Source organism: Tenrec ecaudatus, chromosome 6, assembly GCF_050624435.1.
Source record: "Tenrec ecaudatus isolate mTenEca1 chromosome 6, mTenEca1.hap1, whole genome shotgun sequence".
Classification (NCBI taxonomy): Eukaryota; Metazoa; Chordata; class Mammalia; order Afrosoricida; family Tenrecidae; genus Tenrec; species Tenrec ecaudatus.
In genome coordinates, this window is record NC_134535.1 from 95,333,608 (window position 1) to 95,353,250 (window position 19,643).

A 19,643-nucleotide genomic window follows, 5' to 3' on the forward strand; every position below is an offset into this window, starting at 1 on the left:
ATATTTATATATGAGGATGGGGAAATAGATCTATGTGCATATATTTATAGGCTTAATATTAACGTAGTAGAAGGGCATTGGGCCTCCACTCAAGCACTCCCTCAATGCATGAATACTTTCTTCTATTAAATTGGCATTCTATGATGCTCACCTTCCCATCACAACTGCTGAAGACAAAGTGGGTGCATAAGCAAATGTGGTGAAGAAAGTTGATGGTGCCCGCTTATCAAAAGATATAGCATCTGGGGTCTTAAAAGCTTGAGTGTAAACAAGCAACCGTGTAGCTCAGAAGCAACAAAGCCCACATGGAAGAACACACCAAGCTGTGTGATCACAAGATGCCAAAGGGATCAGTTATCAGGCATCAAAGAACAAAAAATCATATAATTGGGTGCACACCTCCATGATACGATCGCTGAGGACAAATTGGTGCATAAGCAAATGTGGCGAAGAAAGCTAATGGTGACTGGCTATCAAAAGAGATAGTGTCTGGGGTCTTAAAGGCTTGAATGTAAACAAGCGGCAATCTACCTCAGAAGCAACAAAGTCCACATGGAGGAAGCACACCAGCTGTGCGAACACGAGGTGTCAAAGAGATGAGGTATCAGGCATCATCAGAACAAAAAAAATCTTACCATAGTGAATTAGGTGTGGGGGGCGGGGGGAGTGCAGAGTGGAGACCCAAAGCCCATTTGTCTGCCCCTGGAGATCCCCTTGCAGAGGGGTCTAGGGGAGAAGAAGAGCCAGTCAAGGTGCAATGTAGCACACATGAAAAATACACCTTTCTTATAGTTCCTAAGTGCTTCCTCCCGTCCCCACTTTCATGATATGAATTCTACCTTGCAAGTCTGGCTAGACCAGATGATGTACACTGGTACAGATAGGAACTGGAAACACAGGGAATCCAGGGCAGATAATACCTTCAGGACCAGCGGTGTGAGTGGGGATACTGGGAAGGTAGAAGAAGAGTGGGTTGGAAAGAGGGAACCGATTACAAGGATCTACATGTGACCTCCTCCCTGGGGGACGGACAACAGAAAAGTGGGTGAAGGGAGACATCGGACATGGCAAGATATGACAAAATAATAATTTTTAAATTATCAAGGGCTCATGATGAAGGGGGGAACGGGGAGGGAGGGGAAAATGAGGAGCTGATGTCAGGGGCTTAAGTGGAGAGCAAATGCTATGAGAATGATGAGGGCAATGAATGTACAGATGTGCTTTACACAATTGATGTATGTATGGATTGTGATAAGAGTTGTATGAGCCCCTAATAAAATGATTAAAAACCTAAACAAACAAAAATTCAGTTACAGTAGAACCCCATCAGTACTCGACGTAATAGGATTCAGATGTGAAATGTTGAGAAAATTTTGCATGGGAGCTCAAACCAGACATCGGAAACCCACCCCGACGCGCGTGATTTTTTTAAACAAAAGTAGTTCATGCTTCAGTCACTAGGGCGTTAGTTGGCATTGCTAGTACTTTGTTGAAACCTTTGTGGTTGTGTCCAAGCATTTTGCTATTATTTTCTTAGTTTTTGTGGCTTTTTGTACTGTCTTTAGATAAAACCATGGGTCCTAAGAAAGAGTTTTTTGAAAAGAACCATCATGATAAGGAACTTGTTAACCATGTTATCGATATTGTTGATGATAATTTAGTCAACCCTTTTAGAAAACAGTTAAGGAAACACCAACAGCTGACCACATTGGCAAGGTCCCTGTAAGAAAACGCAAAGAAGGGGGGAAAAAATCTCCTGAAAAGCAGCTGCCAGTTGATTTGATGGAAGGGGATTCCCCTTCCAAACAACGACTCTCTCTCCATCCCTCCTCTCCACATCCCTGTCCAAAGATCCAGATCCTCATAAGTTCTCAAGCTACGGTCCATACTGTAGTTGTTAAAAACGCTTTAATGCTGTGCTTCTTATTTAACTTATATTATTTATCTCTAAATTTATTTTCTTTGAAATTTCTATGTAATGCTTTGTATAAAAAGGCAAGGTTAGGGTGAAAACTTGGTGGTTGAGAACAGATTAATCTGTTGATTCAGAACTCGACTGCATCGCATCTCAACGTTCCTTCTAGAATGGATTAGCGTTGGGATCCGGGGCTCTACTGTATTATGGATGAAGAAAAAAATTTGACATAGGCCCAGAATGTCCTGAGGAAATTTTGCTTTTTAATATCTAAAGAAGCAAGATGGCAAGACTTAGTCTCATGTATTTTGGACATGGTATCAGGAAAGACCAGTCGGAAAGGGCATGATGGCCAAGAAGTCAAGAGCCATGAAAAAGAGGCAGGACCTCAACATGCTAGAACGGCTCAAATGTAAGCATGACTTTGAAAATGGCGTTGGACTGGACAGTTTTCCTGTTGTACATAGTGTCACTGTGAGCCCAAGTTGGTTGGATAGCACTGAACAACCACATCAATGTCCACAGATTGAGGCAAATCGGGTTCACTGACTTGCCTCTGTATTCGCTTCTTTCTTCTTCTTCTTCTTCTTCTTCTTCTTCTTCTTCTTCTTCTTCTTCTTCTTCTTCTTCTTCTTCTTCTTCTTCTTCTTCTCCTTCTCCTTCTCCTTCTCCTTCTCCTTCTCCTTCTCCTTCTCCTTCTCCTTCTCCTTCTCCTTCTCCTTCTCCTTCTCCTTCTCCTTCTCCTTCTCCTTCTCCTTCTTCTTCTTCTTCTTCTTCTTCTTCTTTGTTTTTGTATTTGCTTCTATATGCAAAATGTTTATTAATTTATCCCTAGATGTACGGTGTAATTTTTGATACTAATAACCCAAATGTCTTCATTATATTTTGTACATGTATCAATTGTTTTTGTTTTTCTGTATTCATAGTAATTACAATGTTGAAACTTTTAAAACTTTGCATAAATGATTTAGATTAAGTCACAAAGTATTTTTCTTCACTAGGTCAAGAAAAAAGTAAGAATAAATATTTGAAAAAATGAATGGATTCTGAGGTAACACAGTGGAATTGGTATTAGGTTTTATCTTGCCTCCTCCCTCATCCCTACTGTAAGTAAAATCATCAGGAGAAAAGAAAATCTCTAGCAGTACTACACACTTGATCGTATGAGTCATAAAAAGAATGGATAACAATGCAAAGGTGAAGACTTCCAGCACCTTGACTATACTCAAGTGAAGCCAGTAAGTGTACTGGAGAACCTCGTTCAAACAGAAGAACGGGTTCTGTACAGTTTCCATCAGGAAGGTGTATGTCAAGGTGGTACATTTTACCATATTTATTCAGTCTGTATGCTGAGAAAATAAAGAAGGACAAAGCATCAGAATTGTTGGAAGAACCATTCGCAACATGTATTATATCCTCACAACTACACAACCGTATCAATAAATGATAAATGAAAAAAAGATATAGAAGTTGTGAGGACATTTCATTTCAACAACACCCATGGAAGCAGCAGACATAAACTCACAGGATACATTGAACTAGGCCAATCTGCTGCAAAGACTGTGTTAACATATTTTAAGTGGTGTGACATGGACATAAAAGCTAATTGAAAAAAATGTAAAGGTCAAGAGCAATCTTTTAAGTGGTGACTATATAGAACTATTTATTCCGCTAAAATATGAAATCCCAGAAGACGCATTATTTTTCTTCTGTAATTTACTATGATGTCTGGAACTGAGATACTACCATGAGAAAAGCTATTCTGAATAAAACCAAAATAGGAAGGTTAACAAAATTATTGTGGAAAGTATCTAGAACAGTGTTCCTCAACTTTCCAAATGCCGTGACACTTTAATCCAGTTCCTCATGTTGTAGTGACTCCCCCAACCATAACATTATTTTTGTTGCTGCTTCATAACTGTAATTTTGCTACTGTTATGAATTGGGTGACCCCTGTGAAAGGTTCGTGCAGCCCCCAAAGGTGTTGCAACCCACCGTTTGAGAACACCTGGTCTGGAATCTATCATACCACGAGCACGCTACTGATTTATTTCTTAAGAATATGTAGGATTTATTTCTTAAGAATATGTAGGAAGAGTGCAAAACCAAGAATCCAGTTGTCTCCGACAGGTCCAAAAAGGAGAGTAGGTTGCAGCTCTAAGCGAGACAAAATAGTTTCAAGTACAGGACACTTCTTCCAGGGAATCTTTCTTACTTTGGCAACATATGGTCTCAGTTACACAGAAAGAGTATTTATAGATATGCCCCACTCCCTCAAGCAGCTTTTGGTTCACCTTAATATTTACAGTGACATCAGGAATAAACAAACATGTGCACAGACTATACACACCAGCTGTCTTTCATAACCATCATTCTTAATTCAGAAATAGGAATATCCAAACCGGAAAACCAGCAGAATAAAAGGGAAGAAAATGACCAAATGAACCATAGGCAAATGGCCTTGAAGAAATAGAGATAATACAAATAGAACAAATAAAATTTAACTGATATCAAAGGAGTTTCTTTACAGTGTTGGTAATTCAAAAGCAAACATGGATACTATAAAGAACAGCCAGAGGATGGCCATCTAGCTCAGAAGCAACAAAGCCCACATGAAAGAACACACCAGCCTGTGTGATCATGTGGTTCCGAAGGGATCAGATATCAGGCATCAAAGAACAAAAAATCATGTCATTGACTGCACACCTCCATGATACAATCGCTGAGGACAAACGGGTGCATAAGCAAATGTGGCAAAGAAAGCTGATGGTGCCAGGCTATCAAAAGAGATAGTGTCTGGGGTCTTAAAGGCTTGAAGGTGAACAAGTGGCCATCTATCTCGGAAGCAACAAAGCCCACATGGAAGAAGCACACCAGCCTGTGCGATCACGAGGTGTCGAAGGGATCAGGTATAAGGCATCATCAAAAAAAAAATCTTCATAGTGAATGAAGGGGGAAATGCAGAGTGCAGACCCCAAGTCCATTTGTCGGCCAATGGAGATCCCCTCACAGAGGGATCTAGAGGAGGAGATGAGTCAGTCAGGGTGTGACGTAGCACAGATGAAGAATACAGCTTTCCTCCAATTCCTAAATGCTTCCCCCCCTCCCCCACTACCATGATCCGAATTCTACCTTTCAAGTCTGGATAGAGCAGAGGTTGTACACTGGTACAGATAGGAGCTGGAGGCACAGGGAATCCAGGGTGGATGATACCTTCAGGACCAGGGGTGTGAGGGGCGATACTGGGAGGGTAGAGGGTGAGTGGGTTGGAAAGGGGGAACCAATTACAAGGATCTACATGTGAGGTGAAGGGCGATTCCAGATAGGGAAAGATATGACAAAATAATAATTTATAAATTATCAAGGGCTCATGAGGGAGGGGGGAGCGGGGAGGGAGGGGAAAAAAGAGGATTTGATGCAAAGGGCTTAAGTGGAGAGCAAATGCTTTGAGAGTGATTAGGGCAAAGAATGTACAGAATGGGCTTTATACAATTGATTTTTGTATATGTATGGATTGTGATAAGAGTTGTATGAGTCCCTAATAAAATGTTTTTAAAAAAAGAACAGCCAGAGGAAAATAAAGGATTTATGAAAATTAAAATGATGAGTATCAAAATGGAAGTCAATAGAAAGGCTAAATAATAGATGAGATAATTTTGAAACCATATTGGAAATCTGGAGGCAATAAGCAAGCAATGCCCCCTACAGATGAAAGCAGGAGTAACGACTCAAAGGTCAAAATAGACCCAGAGGAATCATTTTCATCCATCTAACATACATCTATTACAGAAGGACCGATCCGAAAGAGTGGACCATAAGAATAAAAAGGGTATTTATTATGATCGCATCCATAATAAACCTGGATGTATGCTCCAGGAGAGCAGGGATGCGGGCTTATTTTACTACTGTGCACTTACTATCTAGCCTAACTGTGTGTCAGATACATAGTAGCTACTCAATAAAAATTATCCAATGATCAACAGTCATTGAAAAGACCATAAAACATGTTAGAACACATTAACTGAACAGAATTTCTGATGAAATAATGAGGAAGATAGTATTATCCACAACCCCAATACAAGCATAGACTTGGAATATTTCTGGATACCTTGGTAAAGGGAATATTCAAAAGGCAATGATAGCTTTAAAAACAGATTAGAATGTAACCTATAAAGGAACAAGGGTCAAAGTCATGGTAGATTTCTCATTAGCAATCACTGGTGCCAGGAAACAATGATATTTCCTTCAAGATATCAAAGAAAAATTATTTTGAACGAAGAGTGAATACACCCCGGGCGAGGTGAAAGTTAAGGTCGTTTTAACATGCAAGGATTAATAGCATTCGCTTCTTAGACATCCTTCAAAACAACACACAATTTGAAGAGACTTTTCAACAAAACCAAAAAGAATCCAAAACAAAATTAAGCCAGTGATCCACGCAATAGTAGGAATTTTTTTTTTAAACATCTCATTGCCAAACATTTGATGCTGCCTCAGAAAGTCTACAGAACAAGGTAGAGCTGCCCCTGTGGCTTTCTGAGACGGACTCTTTATGGGAGTAGAAGTCTCCTCTTTCTCCCACAGATAAGGTGGTGGTTTCCAACTGCTAACCCTGCCATTAAGCAGTGCAAGAGTAACGCCGATTGCCATCAGGACTGTGGGAGAATCAAAGAGGGAGAGGAAAAGGAAAGAACAGATGAACCACTTTGCAGGCGTCTGGTAGCCACTTCTCCAAATTAGAACGGGGCGGCAAAAGGATTTTCCTCTACAAAAAAAAAAAAAAACCAACCCTATTTTCTTATAAAGTTTTAAGAACTTAACACTGAATCAAAGGCCTGATGAAAATACATGTATTTTCTCACAAGGAGAAAGGAAAAGACCATTGTGCCAGTTACAGTTTATTGTGCCAACCTGGCCGATAAACACGTGGGAGTCATTGAAGCAGAGAGAAATGGCTTGGTGAGTCTCGCCTGTCTTGTTCTCGGGTCTCTTGTTCTCTGATGGTCAGACCAGGGTGCGGCTGCCTTAGCTTGTTGTCTGCCTCAGTTTCCAAGCTCTGCTACCTGTGTGAGACCTAGTCCATGGACCATGCCATTGTAGCGTGCGGTTCCTTCAAGACCTGCTGCGGCATGCTGGTGAAGTACACGTTGCTTGAGCTGGGACTGTCGGACTTATAGGCTTGGACTGGGCTGGGTTGGGATGCTTTCTTAATGTACGCTTACTTTTTATATAAAATTCTTTCTTGTATACATATGAGTTTCTGTGGATTTGTTTCTCTGGTCTACCCACACTAACACAACCACCATAAAGTCCAGGAAAGCCAAATAGCTGCATGAATAATAATGTGACCCAATATAAAAATCTAAATTTTATCAACTGGTGAAACACATAGGAATAAAGAATCAATTTAACTTTGATTTTGGAATAGTCCCCATTTTATGGGAAAAGATTAGTGACAGAAAGCTACATTTTCTTCTTTAAGAGCATAGTGATCTACGTTAGGCATGTACAATAGATAGACATTTTTATTATAACTGGTATTTATTGGTTTTCAGTTCTAAGATTAAACTATGCATAAAATATGAATGATTTATTTAATGATGGTGGCTGACTAGAATATAGTCATCTTAAACTTTTTATTAAAATATTAGAATAAACTATAGAAAATAAAACTATAAAATAATTAGCATGAACTGTGAACAATAGGAGGCTTTTCAAAGTTCATGGAAAAATATCATTATCTTTTAATGCCATTTTTCCAAGAACTTTTTGAAGCCGCCTGGTAGTAATGATTTTCCTCACTCTATGTAACAAGGTTTTAGAACATGCTGTCTAGATTTGAAGTAGCAAAAAGCAAGAACTTTTAAGTTATTTGAAGTTATAGTTGTTACTACATTAACAAAACAGATGTAAGCAAATAATTTTAAAATGGGAAATGGAGCGGGAAGGGAACTTGGAGATGGGCTGTGTAGGCTGGTTCCCCCCACCTGGTGGGCTAAGGTGTCCACAAGAAGACGCCAGGCAAGGGAGCTAGAGCTTTAGCACTCAGAGCTCTACCTTCAGCTGCCTGCCCTCTGACCAAATTGGCGATGGGAGATCATGCTCCAGACGGGTCCTTTCACTTTGAACCCAGAGACTGTGCTTAATTAAAAATAAACATCAATTTCCATGGGTCAGAAAATGCAAGATAAATATGAAGGAAACAAGATCTGAAGTCAGGCCCTTGCTAGGCTTCAATTCTGGAAGGAGGCAAAAGCAGATGATGTCTGACTAGTTTTCAGAGCTTATTTGTGAAAGGGGGAGGGGCCTCCTCCTAACAGGTCCCTACAGTTTCTATTTCTAACAGTCTAAGGTCGAGAAGCCATACTTCAGTACAAAAGCTAAAATATAAATATTAGTCAAGAAGCCACACTTCAGTACAAAAGCTAAAATATAAATAAAGGTGTATAGAAGATGTGTGAAAGAAATTTACATCCCATTTGAGTATTAAAATTACAGGAAATCTAAAACCACTGGTTCCATGTTGTTTCCAACAGGAGAAACAGAATTTTTTATCCAGCAAAAACTGCAGGGTGGGAGTAGGGGAAAGGGGGTGTTCAGAAACTCAAGTGCATTTCTGGGGGTAATATGGTCCGCAATTTGCATTTTTACAGTTTCACGCCAAACAAGACTCCCAGGAGATAACAGTGTATGGTTTCGAATAACAGTCATTCAAGTTCTTACTTGTCTCAGCAGCCTAAGCGATGTATGTTTATTAAAAATCTTCACAGCCACTTCGTCTCCTCCATACTCAGCTCGATAAACTGATCCAAAACTCCCATCACCTTTTGTGGGAAAAAAACGAGGCACAAAGCACTTAGATGAATCTGCTCAAGCAGATAAACTAAATGTACATAAATATGCTGTAACTGCTGAGGATGGTTCTGAACTAGTAGCTTCATTGAGTCTAATCTCTCTAATTCTGGCTCTCCTTTATCTATTCCATGAACTAAGATATATCTAAACGTTTTGTCTCTAGCCCCCCAGTCTACATTCTATCCACTCGCCCCTCCGTAATGTCATCTACCCTCAGAACTTCATCTCTGCCTATAGGCAGAAAACTCTTACCTGTTCAAAGCCCAAGGTGTCGCCTAGACTCTATATTTACAACATGTGTTGCAGTTTTCCATTAGCAGTTCTTCCAAATTATAATAACAATCCATCAAGAGTCACATTCACCAATTTTTCTCCAAACCAAATCTTACTCCCAACTTCCAAATATCTTGTAAATACAAAACTTTTTTTCTCTCACTGTGGGCTTGAAACCCAATAATTAGCATTAACTCGCTTCGCCAAACCCACTCCCACAATTAAGTGGGTTGATATAAGTGGAAATCAACTCAGTAGCAGAGGGTGGCTGCTTCCTCACTTACACCCATGTCTTCTTCTTTATCTCTGAGAAAATAGGATAGATTTGGGTTCCTTTATTCCCTTTGTCTAAACTATGGAGGACTCAAGTTCATTAACTGCAGTTCAACCTGGATTTTCCTGTCAAATTAATTTCACTGTAATTTCATTTTGACGGTGTCCCTCTTTCTGACTCAAAAACAATTTATTCTAGTTGCCTAATAAATGAAATTCAAATGCTGTCTCCTAATTATAATGTGGTCCCAAATCCTCTTTCTTGTTCTCAGTCTTTTTCTGCTTCTGGATTTCTAGGCTCTGTTCTGGTAGATTTCTTCCCAGTCCTGGCTGCACATTTCATGACGGCTTTTTAAAAATGAATAATGTCCCATCAAATATTCTGATTTAACTCGTTCCAGGAGGGACTAGATAGGGGTTTGTTGTCCTCTTTTAACTCTCCGGGTGATAGTAATAAGCAGTTCTAATCAAACTAAAGAGCAAAATTTGCTAAATACACGTATGCTTTGTAGATTCTGCTATTATGCCTTCCTCTCAACCTTCATGTTTATCAAGATATAGACAATAGAGCTCAGCCTCTCCAGTACCTCCTCCTAGAAACTAACCACCATGACCACTTCCATGGAATGTTGCTCTTTACTGATAAACTGTAAATCCTTATTTGTACCACATTATGAAACTTGTAACTCACAATATAGATTTGAATTAACATACACACAAATGGAAGGAAAGATACACTAATAGACTTATTATCTCTAAATGGTGAAACTGCACATCTCTTTATTTTTAATTTTAATCAATTTTGCACCTGTCAAAATAACTACATTTTAGTTTCTATAATAGACATATAAATGCTTATATTATTTTATGCTTGGAAACATATTAAAAAAATAAAAAGTAAATCACTCATTTTAATACATGTCTTTTACCTCCTACTGGATTGTAAACATGTTAAAAATGTTCCTATCCCTTCAACACTCCATAAAGACTCAACTTTTAAACCGGTTCATTAATGCTACCAACATCAACAGTCTGAGGGAAGGATGAAGCCACAGCGTGGCTAAGCACTAGAATCAGCTAGAGGAGTGAATTACAGGAGAGAGAAAAGAGGAAGAAAGCATGTGGAAGAGGAATGGGGACAGTTGGGAGAAGAGATAAGAACTTAAAGTATAGATGCATCTTGTCTGGTTCCTTTCAATCCAGACAGCAATCTACACTAAAGGAAATGTTTAATGGAGTAAAAGGGAGACACATGATCTAAGGAGACATATCAGAATTTCATGTGGGAGAAGTAAAGATTTCTATCTTTGAGAATCACTGGCAAAGAGTATAAACATCCATATACTCCAGGTACACTGAAGCAGAAAAAGTTTTAACACTGTATTTGTGACACCCCAGTAGGAAAGCAAATTGAAGGCAAGAAACCTCCCTCACCCCATGCAATTATATCTTTGAGATGTCTCTCTAGTGTGGCTCTCTACAAAAAGGGTCCCTCAAAGAGGCAATGTACCCTACAACCCTTGAACACAAAAGTCCCCCAGGTATCTCTTTTAGAAAACATATTTACAAAAAAGTGTACTAAAATCCACAACGCTATTAAATTGTGTCATGTCAGTCACCACATAGTAGTTGCTATTATTTAAGAAGGAATGGGTTAACAGAAAACCTGCAATTCAATTATTTTCTATAAGGAAGTGCATTAGGGCCATGCATGAGTTCTACCAGGTCTGTCTAGCATGGAGACACTGGGGAAATCTTTGAATGTACAAGGGTATCTTTGGGCTGCCCACATCAGTGGTTCTTGACTGAGGACATGGCCTAATCTGCAGCCTCGGAGAATTCGAGAATGTCTGGAGACACTTGAAGAAGGATCCACTACCACCGTCTACTGAGATCATGGGTAGCATCCAACAATACATAGGACAACCTCTTCAAAACCAACAATAAAACACTACCTAGCCCAAAATGGCAATGGTTCTGAGGTGGAGAAGCCCTGTTCTAAATTTTGCTTCTTGTAAATAAAGATGGATTTCTGGGACATGAGTCTATAGGATGAAAAATAATTACATAAACATTTTCCTATCTGTATATTTAATGGAATAATATAAACATGGATAATTTCAAAGCATTTGTGTATGTATTTATTAGGAACATGTCTATCTGAAGCACATCTAAATATAGAAAAGGGGGTATTTGTGGAAACTGTGTCTGATGGTTTTGGACTGCTGTAGAGAAGGATACATGATCTCTGATATTTTTCTGTATCATTTGAATCACTAATTTGGTATTTGGTATGATCTAAGATTCAGTTTTGACAACTCAACATTTTGCGTAACTCCAATATTAACAACATATTTACTTCCAGAGTCCCAGAACATTTAAATTCATTGCAGAATTGCCAATCAGCATGATGAATAAAGTTACAAAGAAATGATTTATATTTATATGCCAATTTCCAAATTCTGTATATTTTAGATAATGATGCTTTTCTCATATCGACAGATTCTAGGGTTTCTCTCCATGGCAAATTATTTAAAATTAAATGTAAACAAGCACAACAATAAATTCCACAAAAAATAAAGCCAGCATCTTCTTGAACAGTTTACATTAAATTAGTCCACTAGAATGTTCAGAACTTAAGTATGGTCCCAGTTTAAACTTTCTGGGGTTTTTAAAAATGGCAAATTAATATTTAATCATTTATTTTATTTTATTTTTGCTGTTGTTGAGAATGTACTCAAGAGAACATACACCAATCCAAGAATTCCTACATATTTAATTCAGGAACATTGATTACATTTTTTAAGTTGTAGAGCCATTTTCACCTTTCTTATTTAAACTATCCCGACTCAATTAACAGAAACTCACTCCCCACTACATTTTCTATATAATCTTCCAAGTTGCTACTGTCAAGAAAACTAAAGTTTAAAGATTTTTCTAATGAGAATTTAGCAGGATCATACTGAGTAAGAAAACCACTGCTATGAAAATGCACCAAGCCCCACTTTGGGGAAGCACTTTGCTTACACTGTTTGAAGCTGAAATGGATGCTTCACTAATTTAATGGAAATTCTCCTTATTCGCTTCCCTTATCCCTGGCAATTACAGTGAATGCAAGGCCATATTTTAGAAATATTTGTGCTTCCATAATTGTCTCCTTTCATCTCACCCCTAGTCTACATAAATCTATGAAAGCAATTCCAAATGCATAACATGATATCATTGTAAAAGATATCATTTCAACAGGAAAAACATTATAAATGAATACCCTGAGAATCTGTAAGAAAAGGAATCTGTAAAAATGGTGTGGGAGTAATATCTGACCTCCACTACCATGGAAACGGATTCCTACGAGACACAGATCAGACATGGCTCCACTCCTAACCTTCTCACAATTCTGACATCAACTCGCCCACCATAGCACGTCCTACTCCTCTGCTTACGCTAATGATTACAAGGGCGATGTCCGCACCGAGCTCACAGACAGTACAATGATGAGATCTTTAGGGAAGTAACAGGTTACAGTTCAGGCTCAAGAATGCTCAGGGTGTAATTCTTTATTCAGGATGGCCTCCTCTCATACTTGCCTGCAAACACATATCTCACTGTTCCTTGGCTTATGGCCCCATGGCCCCTTGGGCTCTGTCCTGGTCCAGGCAAGTATTTAAACTTCTTGGAGTTTTGCTGATTAAGTTTCCACAGTAAGCCCACTTTGTCAGTAATCTTCTGCCCAAAGGACTCTACTCTAGCAGACCTAGCCCCACCCCGACGAGTGCGTTTAGGCACGCTGGTCTACCAGAAAGCCTCCTACCTGAGACACTCAGTTTTTTAGGCCTGTGGATGTGGAAGCCCACTGCTCTGTCTCCTGCTAGTCTCTTGGTTCTACTGCCTATATTGCTGCAGTTTCCACCATTCCTTCCTCACAATCTCGGGTGTCAAAACTCTCTGTCTCCTGGATTGGAAGATCTTCAGCACAGGGATCACAGGTCCAAAATGTGTGCCCTATTCATAGCTCATCCCCCTTGATGGTGATGAAATCCCCCTTTCCCACTCTGGGATGATTCATTTGAAGCCTAGCAGAATGGCAAACTAACCAATCCCAATGTCAGTATTGCATACACTTCATTTGCATGGTCCCATCCCTCACAAGGGTTCCACCCATCTTAATTACATTATTAAGTATTCAATATTCAATTCCTTTGGGGAGGGCCACAAGCACCTCGCATGTGTAGATCCCTATCCAGTGATTTGATGGGAGATATAAAATCTATCTGTGGCCATATTAATTAATTCAACACCCAGCAGGATCTAATCATATTTGACTATTTTTTAAATTATAAGAAAAAAATGGACAGATTTCACTGTGTCCTAATTTTTATTCTCCAACCAACAAAAATGGTTACCTAAGAGAAACTCCGGAGCTTGTTCAAATTCCAGTTCATCACTATTTAACATAATATTTCTAGGCAGATCAGCCAAAATCAAGTCAGGAGCAATCTGCGATATTGGAATAGTGAGCCTTGGTTCATCGGGATTTATTAGGAGGTCTCCTGAGAAGATGATAGAAAATTAAAATGAAGACAAAACTTTTCATTGTATAAATCAATTCATGTTTTTAATTTGCTAAAGCAATCACATATGCTATCCTTTCTTATAATTTGCTTAGGTTTTATTATGGATCCTTTCTATTTTTCTTTCGAGACTTTCAAAAGATTCATTCAACATCCATTTAGAATATTTACTGATCTATTTACTTAAAATGCCAGGTCTCGCGCTATCAGAACTACCTTATACTACCTGACAAATTGCTGAGAAGCAAGGTGACCATGCTCTCCTTCTGCCACACTGATGGAGTCCTCGTGGTATCAAAAGGAGTCCTGATGGCACAGTGGGTAAGTGCCGGGTTACTAGTCACAAGGTTGGAGGTGTGAGCCCTCAAGTCACTCCACCAAGAAAAGTTGAGGCAATCCACTGCCATGAAATTTACAATCTCTGCAAACCCACAGGGCAGTCCTGCTCTGTCCTATCAGACTGCTGGGAGTCACAATCAAGTCGGTGGCATTAATTGCTGTTCAACAGGCATGTTGGTAAATGCCTTCAAAGCAGTGCCTATTTTGATGGTGGCAACACTTTTATGAAGTAGACTCAGTATTCCATGTTGCAGATGAGGGGGGGTGCTCACAGAGACAGTACTCAGACCTTCCCTCAACATATTTTTTTCTGAATCAGGAACATACAATCTCGATGTTTTATTGGTAATAAGCATAATCTATTTTTTTGAACTGGCACTACAATGGAGTTCATTAACTTTCATCTATTACAACCAAGGTTAATTTTGCATTTATTGCAAAATTTGGTTCACAAGTACAGCAAGATCATTTAAAAAGCATTAAAAAGTATTAGTTTAGAATCAGCACATACCTTCTTCTGCTTTCTTCATCAAATCATCAAGTAATATTTTTTGATGTTCTTCACCATCATTAAAACTATACAATGCCCATTTCTTCAGCAGAGTTTCTCCTTCACCACAAATATCAATTTCCAATAGCCCAGGAAACCATTCTTCCATGAGAGAATCGATATGATCGACAACTTGGCCCAAAAGAATACATCCTACATAATCCAAATAAGAAATCATCAACTCCTTATCTATGTATAAACTGTTAAACAGATGGGAAAACAGGGGCTGCAAAATTAAAATAAATGTTTTTAATTCATTTGTGGTGCAATTGAATATTTTGGATTCATTTTCTTACCTTTTCTACCAGAAGGAACGGTGATCTTTAAGAAGCTTTCTGTGCGATGGTCTAAGACTTCAGATCCTACCAAGCAATATGCTTCAGGAGACCAATTCAGGTAGATACCTTGTCGCCAGTACAGTCTGTTTGGCCGAAGAACTCTTTCTGAAGGAAGTTGAAAAGAACCCAAGTGAATCTGTTAATTATTACCTATTTCATATATTAAAGGGGGAAATGTTGTGCACACAAGTGGCATGCATGCAGGTGAGTTCATTTTGAACCAAAGTCCTCACTCATATTTACTAAATCTATTAAATATTTTATCTTTACTTTTTCAACAAAACAAATACTTAAGGTACATTTCGGTCTCCAGATGTAAAGTAACTGAACATGCTTAGAAGAGGAAGGAAGAAATTCATAAGATTTCATAGAACTGGAAAAGATATTGATGGTCAGTCCAACCGTTTTAATGTAGTATAACTACCTACTTCGTAGGGCCCATAGATAAGATTTATTTCAGAAGACAGTATTCTGCATAAAGATAAATAATTTTCAAGTATTCTCCTTTTGGGGTACTAAAACACCTCATTCTTCAAGACGGAAGAGTTAGTGTTCTAAACACTCTGTTCCTTTCCGTGTAAACCTCTCAGGGATTGATTATACAGCAGATTGTAGTCACTGCACTGTGTTCCTTGGATGCCTGGGGCCTATTACATTTATTGAATTTATATGTCTTTTAAGAAAACAAGGCAAGACAAACAAAATCTCACAAACTTTCGCTCACTGCTTTGATTATACAGCAGCTATTTCTTGTTTTTATTTGTTTGATTTATTTTCTTTGGGTTGCGTGACTCTAGTATACATTGAGTCTAGCAATTTCCATCTTTTAAAATTGTTGCTCCTAGTTTTCTCTCATATGGAAAGTAAGGTATTCATACTTGAAAGCAAAATACTCATAATTAGAACTCTGGACAAAATGAACAAATAGGCTTTGAGTGAAAATCTGACCATTTTTCTTCCTTGTATCTGGCCATTCTGAGTTCATACTGTCGTATTTTCTGATTTTTGACTTCTTAGTTAACAAGTAAACTTTGGGAAATGGCCTATTATTGACTGTGAGTAATATGCTTTTTCTGAATCTCTCTAATACTGTTTGCACTAAATACATACCTCTTCCTGAAAGCATGTAAGGTGAAATTTCAAGTAATCTACTGATTAACCTTGACCAAAATCCCATTGGAAAGTAAGGCATTTCATAGAGTCGGATAATAATTTCTGAGTTTTCCGAGTGGGGCAGCTCTATCACAGGCCTGTGATCTGATAAACTGAAGGGAAAATACACCATCATGATAAGGCTTTTATAACACAACAAACACCATCAGTAAATTGAAGATAAATTTGCTAAGCAATTATCCTTTTTATAATTTTTTCTACACACCATACATAAAAGATGCAGTAGTAATTTAACCAAGTGAAATATCTCACACAAAGGGAATATTGGGTAGATTTTTAAAGTCATTCTATGTACACTAATATATATATACTATTATAATTACTGATGTATAGGTACATATTTAGAACATTATATAAAACTAGAAAATACATATCTTAAGAAAAGTGTATCTATTTTTATATCATCCATTCTCCTGTATAATTGTTCCTAATTACAATGAAAACAATTCCCATATGCTTATAAGCAAAAAGTCAACCCCTTTGCTATTGAGTTGATTCCAGCTCAAAGCAACCCTATAGAACAGACCAGAACTGTCCTATAGAGTGTACACAGCTGTCAATCTTTACAGAAGCAGACTGCCACCTCTCCTTCATGGAGCGGCTGGTAGGTTCCCACGGCCAGACTTCTGAATCGCACTTGAGTACTTAAACCCCTGCAACACCTCGGCTCCTCAGATGCTTAAAAACAACATGAAATATTTCTACAAGTCAAGGTGAGACTTTAGACCTCTACTGTGATGTCGCTGTCCTCGGACCAGTATCTGCCACAATCATTTCAGAGTCTATCAGATTCTGTAATAAAGAAACCCTTACTCACGGCCGAGAAGTCTACGCCTTCATGCCAAACTCACTGCCATCCTGGCAACCCCAGAAGGGCTTTAAAAAGTTTTGGAAAATGCCTTTGAGAGATAATAGAACTTTCCCACAAACTTTCTAAAGCCCCCTCATACATGTATGTGTATGTCGCTACATACACATGAATGTACAGATGTAAAATCATCTCCACTGTTCATCTTTCAAAAGAAATAGTGAAGAGAATTATTTATCAAATAATGTCTGCAACCTTGACTTAAATAGTAATAGTATGCATAAAATAAGCCAGTGTTGTTTTCCACTTGACTCCTTTGCATTAACCTCTTTAACTATATTGTGATATTTTAAATATCATTAACTGCATTGTTAAAGTATCAAATGTGGTGTTTTTATTAAAAGCAAATGCTAGTATTCAATAAAAAACTGATATAAAGCAATATATCAAACTCATTTAATATATGTTTTATAGACCAGTTATTCTGATGATTAAAGGAATACATGATTAATTTTATAATTATGATTTTAATTACCTGCTTGGAACCAGTAAGTATTCTTCTCCTATTGGCAAGGCAATCTGGAATTTTTCTAGGAGTTTGAAGTACTGTGACGTGTAGTTCTTGGGGAATCTCTTCTTTGAAAGGAATTTTTCCACATCTCTGCGCGCTATAATTCCTTTAGGGTGTTTAGGATAGCCTTCCACTTTCACTGTCAAAATCTGACAAGATTCAAACACGTATTACTAGAATTTAATTCTGTGGAGCTAAGGAATTAAAGTATTTAATGTGTCTTTGGCCAATGAAAATAATCAGAAAAGTTTCAGTGTTGCTGAATGCAAACTCAATTTACCGACATTGTCAATTCCAATGCATGGTGACCGCATAGGACAGAGCAGAACGGCCCTGTAGGTTTCAAAGACTGTTATTCTTTACAGGGCAGAAAGCCTTTTCTTTCCGCTTCTATAAAGACCACTATCCGGGAGCTCAAGGGAGCTGAAGGTGGCCATGGGATGCCACACAGAGAAACATTAAGACACTAGAAGTGTGCGTGTAGTGGTCTGGGGCCTGCCACCCCAATTCCCGTGAACTGAGCTAACTGACTAATCCTAGCCAACACTAAGTAGAACCGAACCACGCAGCGAATCCCGGCAATTCACAGATTTGGGAGAGCTAAGCGATATCCATAAGTGGCTACCTTGTTGGCCAGTGTGCCAGCTACATTTTTGAGTGACTTGTTAAATAGCAATAAAATATAGAAACTTCATCTCAGTGATTTCACTTGTAAAAGACCTTCAACATGCCATCAACCTAGCAATTTATATTTATGCTTTTATTCAAGGAAAGGATTATCCAAAAGCTTCCATATTTCTCACATGTATTGTTTAATCAAGATTAAATTGCCATGCAAGCCTTCCGATGGGCCATCTACATAATTAGATCCACATGTCACGTTCATAGCTCTTTTATCATAGAGCTACATTCGTTTTGCGAACTTCTCTATGTCTTGATGGAAACTTCCTTAATAAATACAGTGACCCGACAGCAATGGGGCACATGGAGAGCAGGTGGGCACAGTAGTGCTTCACACCATGGAAGCATTCCTGCCCTGACCTTGATGGCTCATGGAAGTGGATGCCCCATTTATTTTTACTGATGGGGGTCTGATTCATGGTTCTTGTTTCTACTTGGTTATTTATAAATGTCATTCTCTTTAGAGCCTCTTGAAAATGTCATTATATTTCAAGTTAATAGCCTAAAGAGATGTTATTTCTTTTCTATAGTAATAATAAATTTATATTCATTTTAACTGACCCTTTAGGAAATAAGTTTGAGCTTTCAAATTCTTGATTTAATTTTCCCCTAAATTATCATGCTCATGGTATACTGATGCTAATGACAAGAAATTCCATGCTGCTTTATTTTTAATCACCCACAGAATCATCAGGGATTATAGTGCAATCATAATACCGGCTGCTTAGAAATCTGCTTTAAAATAAATAAATAAACCTACTCCCCAGGGGAGTCTGATGCAAACCACTAATGAAGAAGGTACTCTCACCTTCAGATTACCCACGGGCACTTTTGGAACTTTAAAAGTTTCCAAATTTGCATGAAAGCATAGCACTTCTTAATGTAACGTAATCTTTCTTGATGATACAGTTTGGTTAGTGTCTCAGAGTTACAGGGTTCCATTGAGACCAGCAAAAATCATTAGAGTGCATTTACAAAATCAATTTTGACTGGTTGCAGCTTTCACTCCATGCCTGTTTTTACTCGACACACTTGACACACTTGCTCACATCATTTAAGTGTGTCCCCACTTAAAAACACATTTTTTTTGCATTTCCTAAAGGAGATCCTTAAATTCTCATGTTGTTCTCTGTATGAAGTAGCTAATATTTTGCTCACTCAACAGTGAACCAGAGGCAAGGCCTTCTTAGCTTTACATATATCATCTAACCTTATCCTCTTAATAATCCTAATATTGCTACAGCCATGATCTGACATATGAAGAAAGGAATGTTTTTAAAGTGCACTGAAGGCTGC

At 38.3% G+C, this 19,643-nt stretch overlaps 1 protein-coding gene across 1 annotated transcript in view; it reads right to left on the reverse strand.

The window, feature by feature from the left end:
• LRRK2 (leucine rich repeat kinase 2) overlaps positions 1 to 19,643 on the reverse strand; it is a 174,484-nt gene that overhangs the window by 51,625 nt on the left and 103,216 nt on the right. The window contains exons 34-39 of the mRNA XM_075551885.1: positions 17,631 to 17,815; positions 16,225 to 16,379; positions 15,073 to 15,219; positions 14,738 to 14,929; positions 13,720 to 13,866; positions 8,639 to 8,739 (exon numbers count right to left, since the gene is read on the reverse strand). Coding sequence (XP_075408000.1) covers positions 8,639 to 8,739; positions 13,720 to 13,866; positions 14,738 to 14,929; positions 15,073 to 15,219; positions 16,225 to 16,379; positions 17,631 to 17,815 — 927 coding nt within the window. The remainder of the gene's footprint in view (positions 1 to 8,638; positions 8,740 to 13,719; positions 13,867 to 14,737; positions 14,930 to 15,072; positions 15,220 to 16,224; positions 16,380 to 17,630; positions 17,816 to 19,643) is intronic.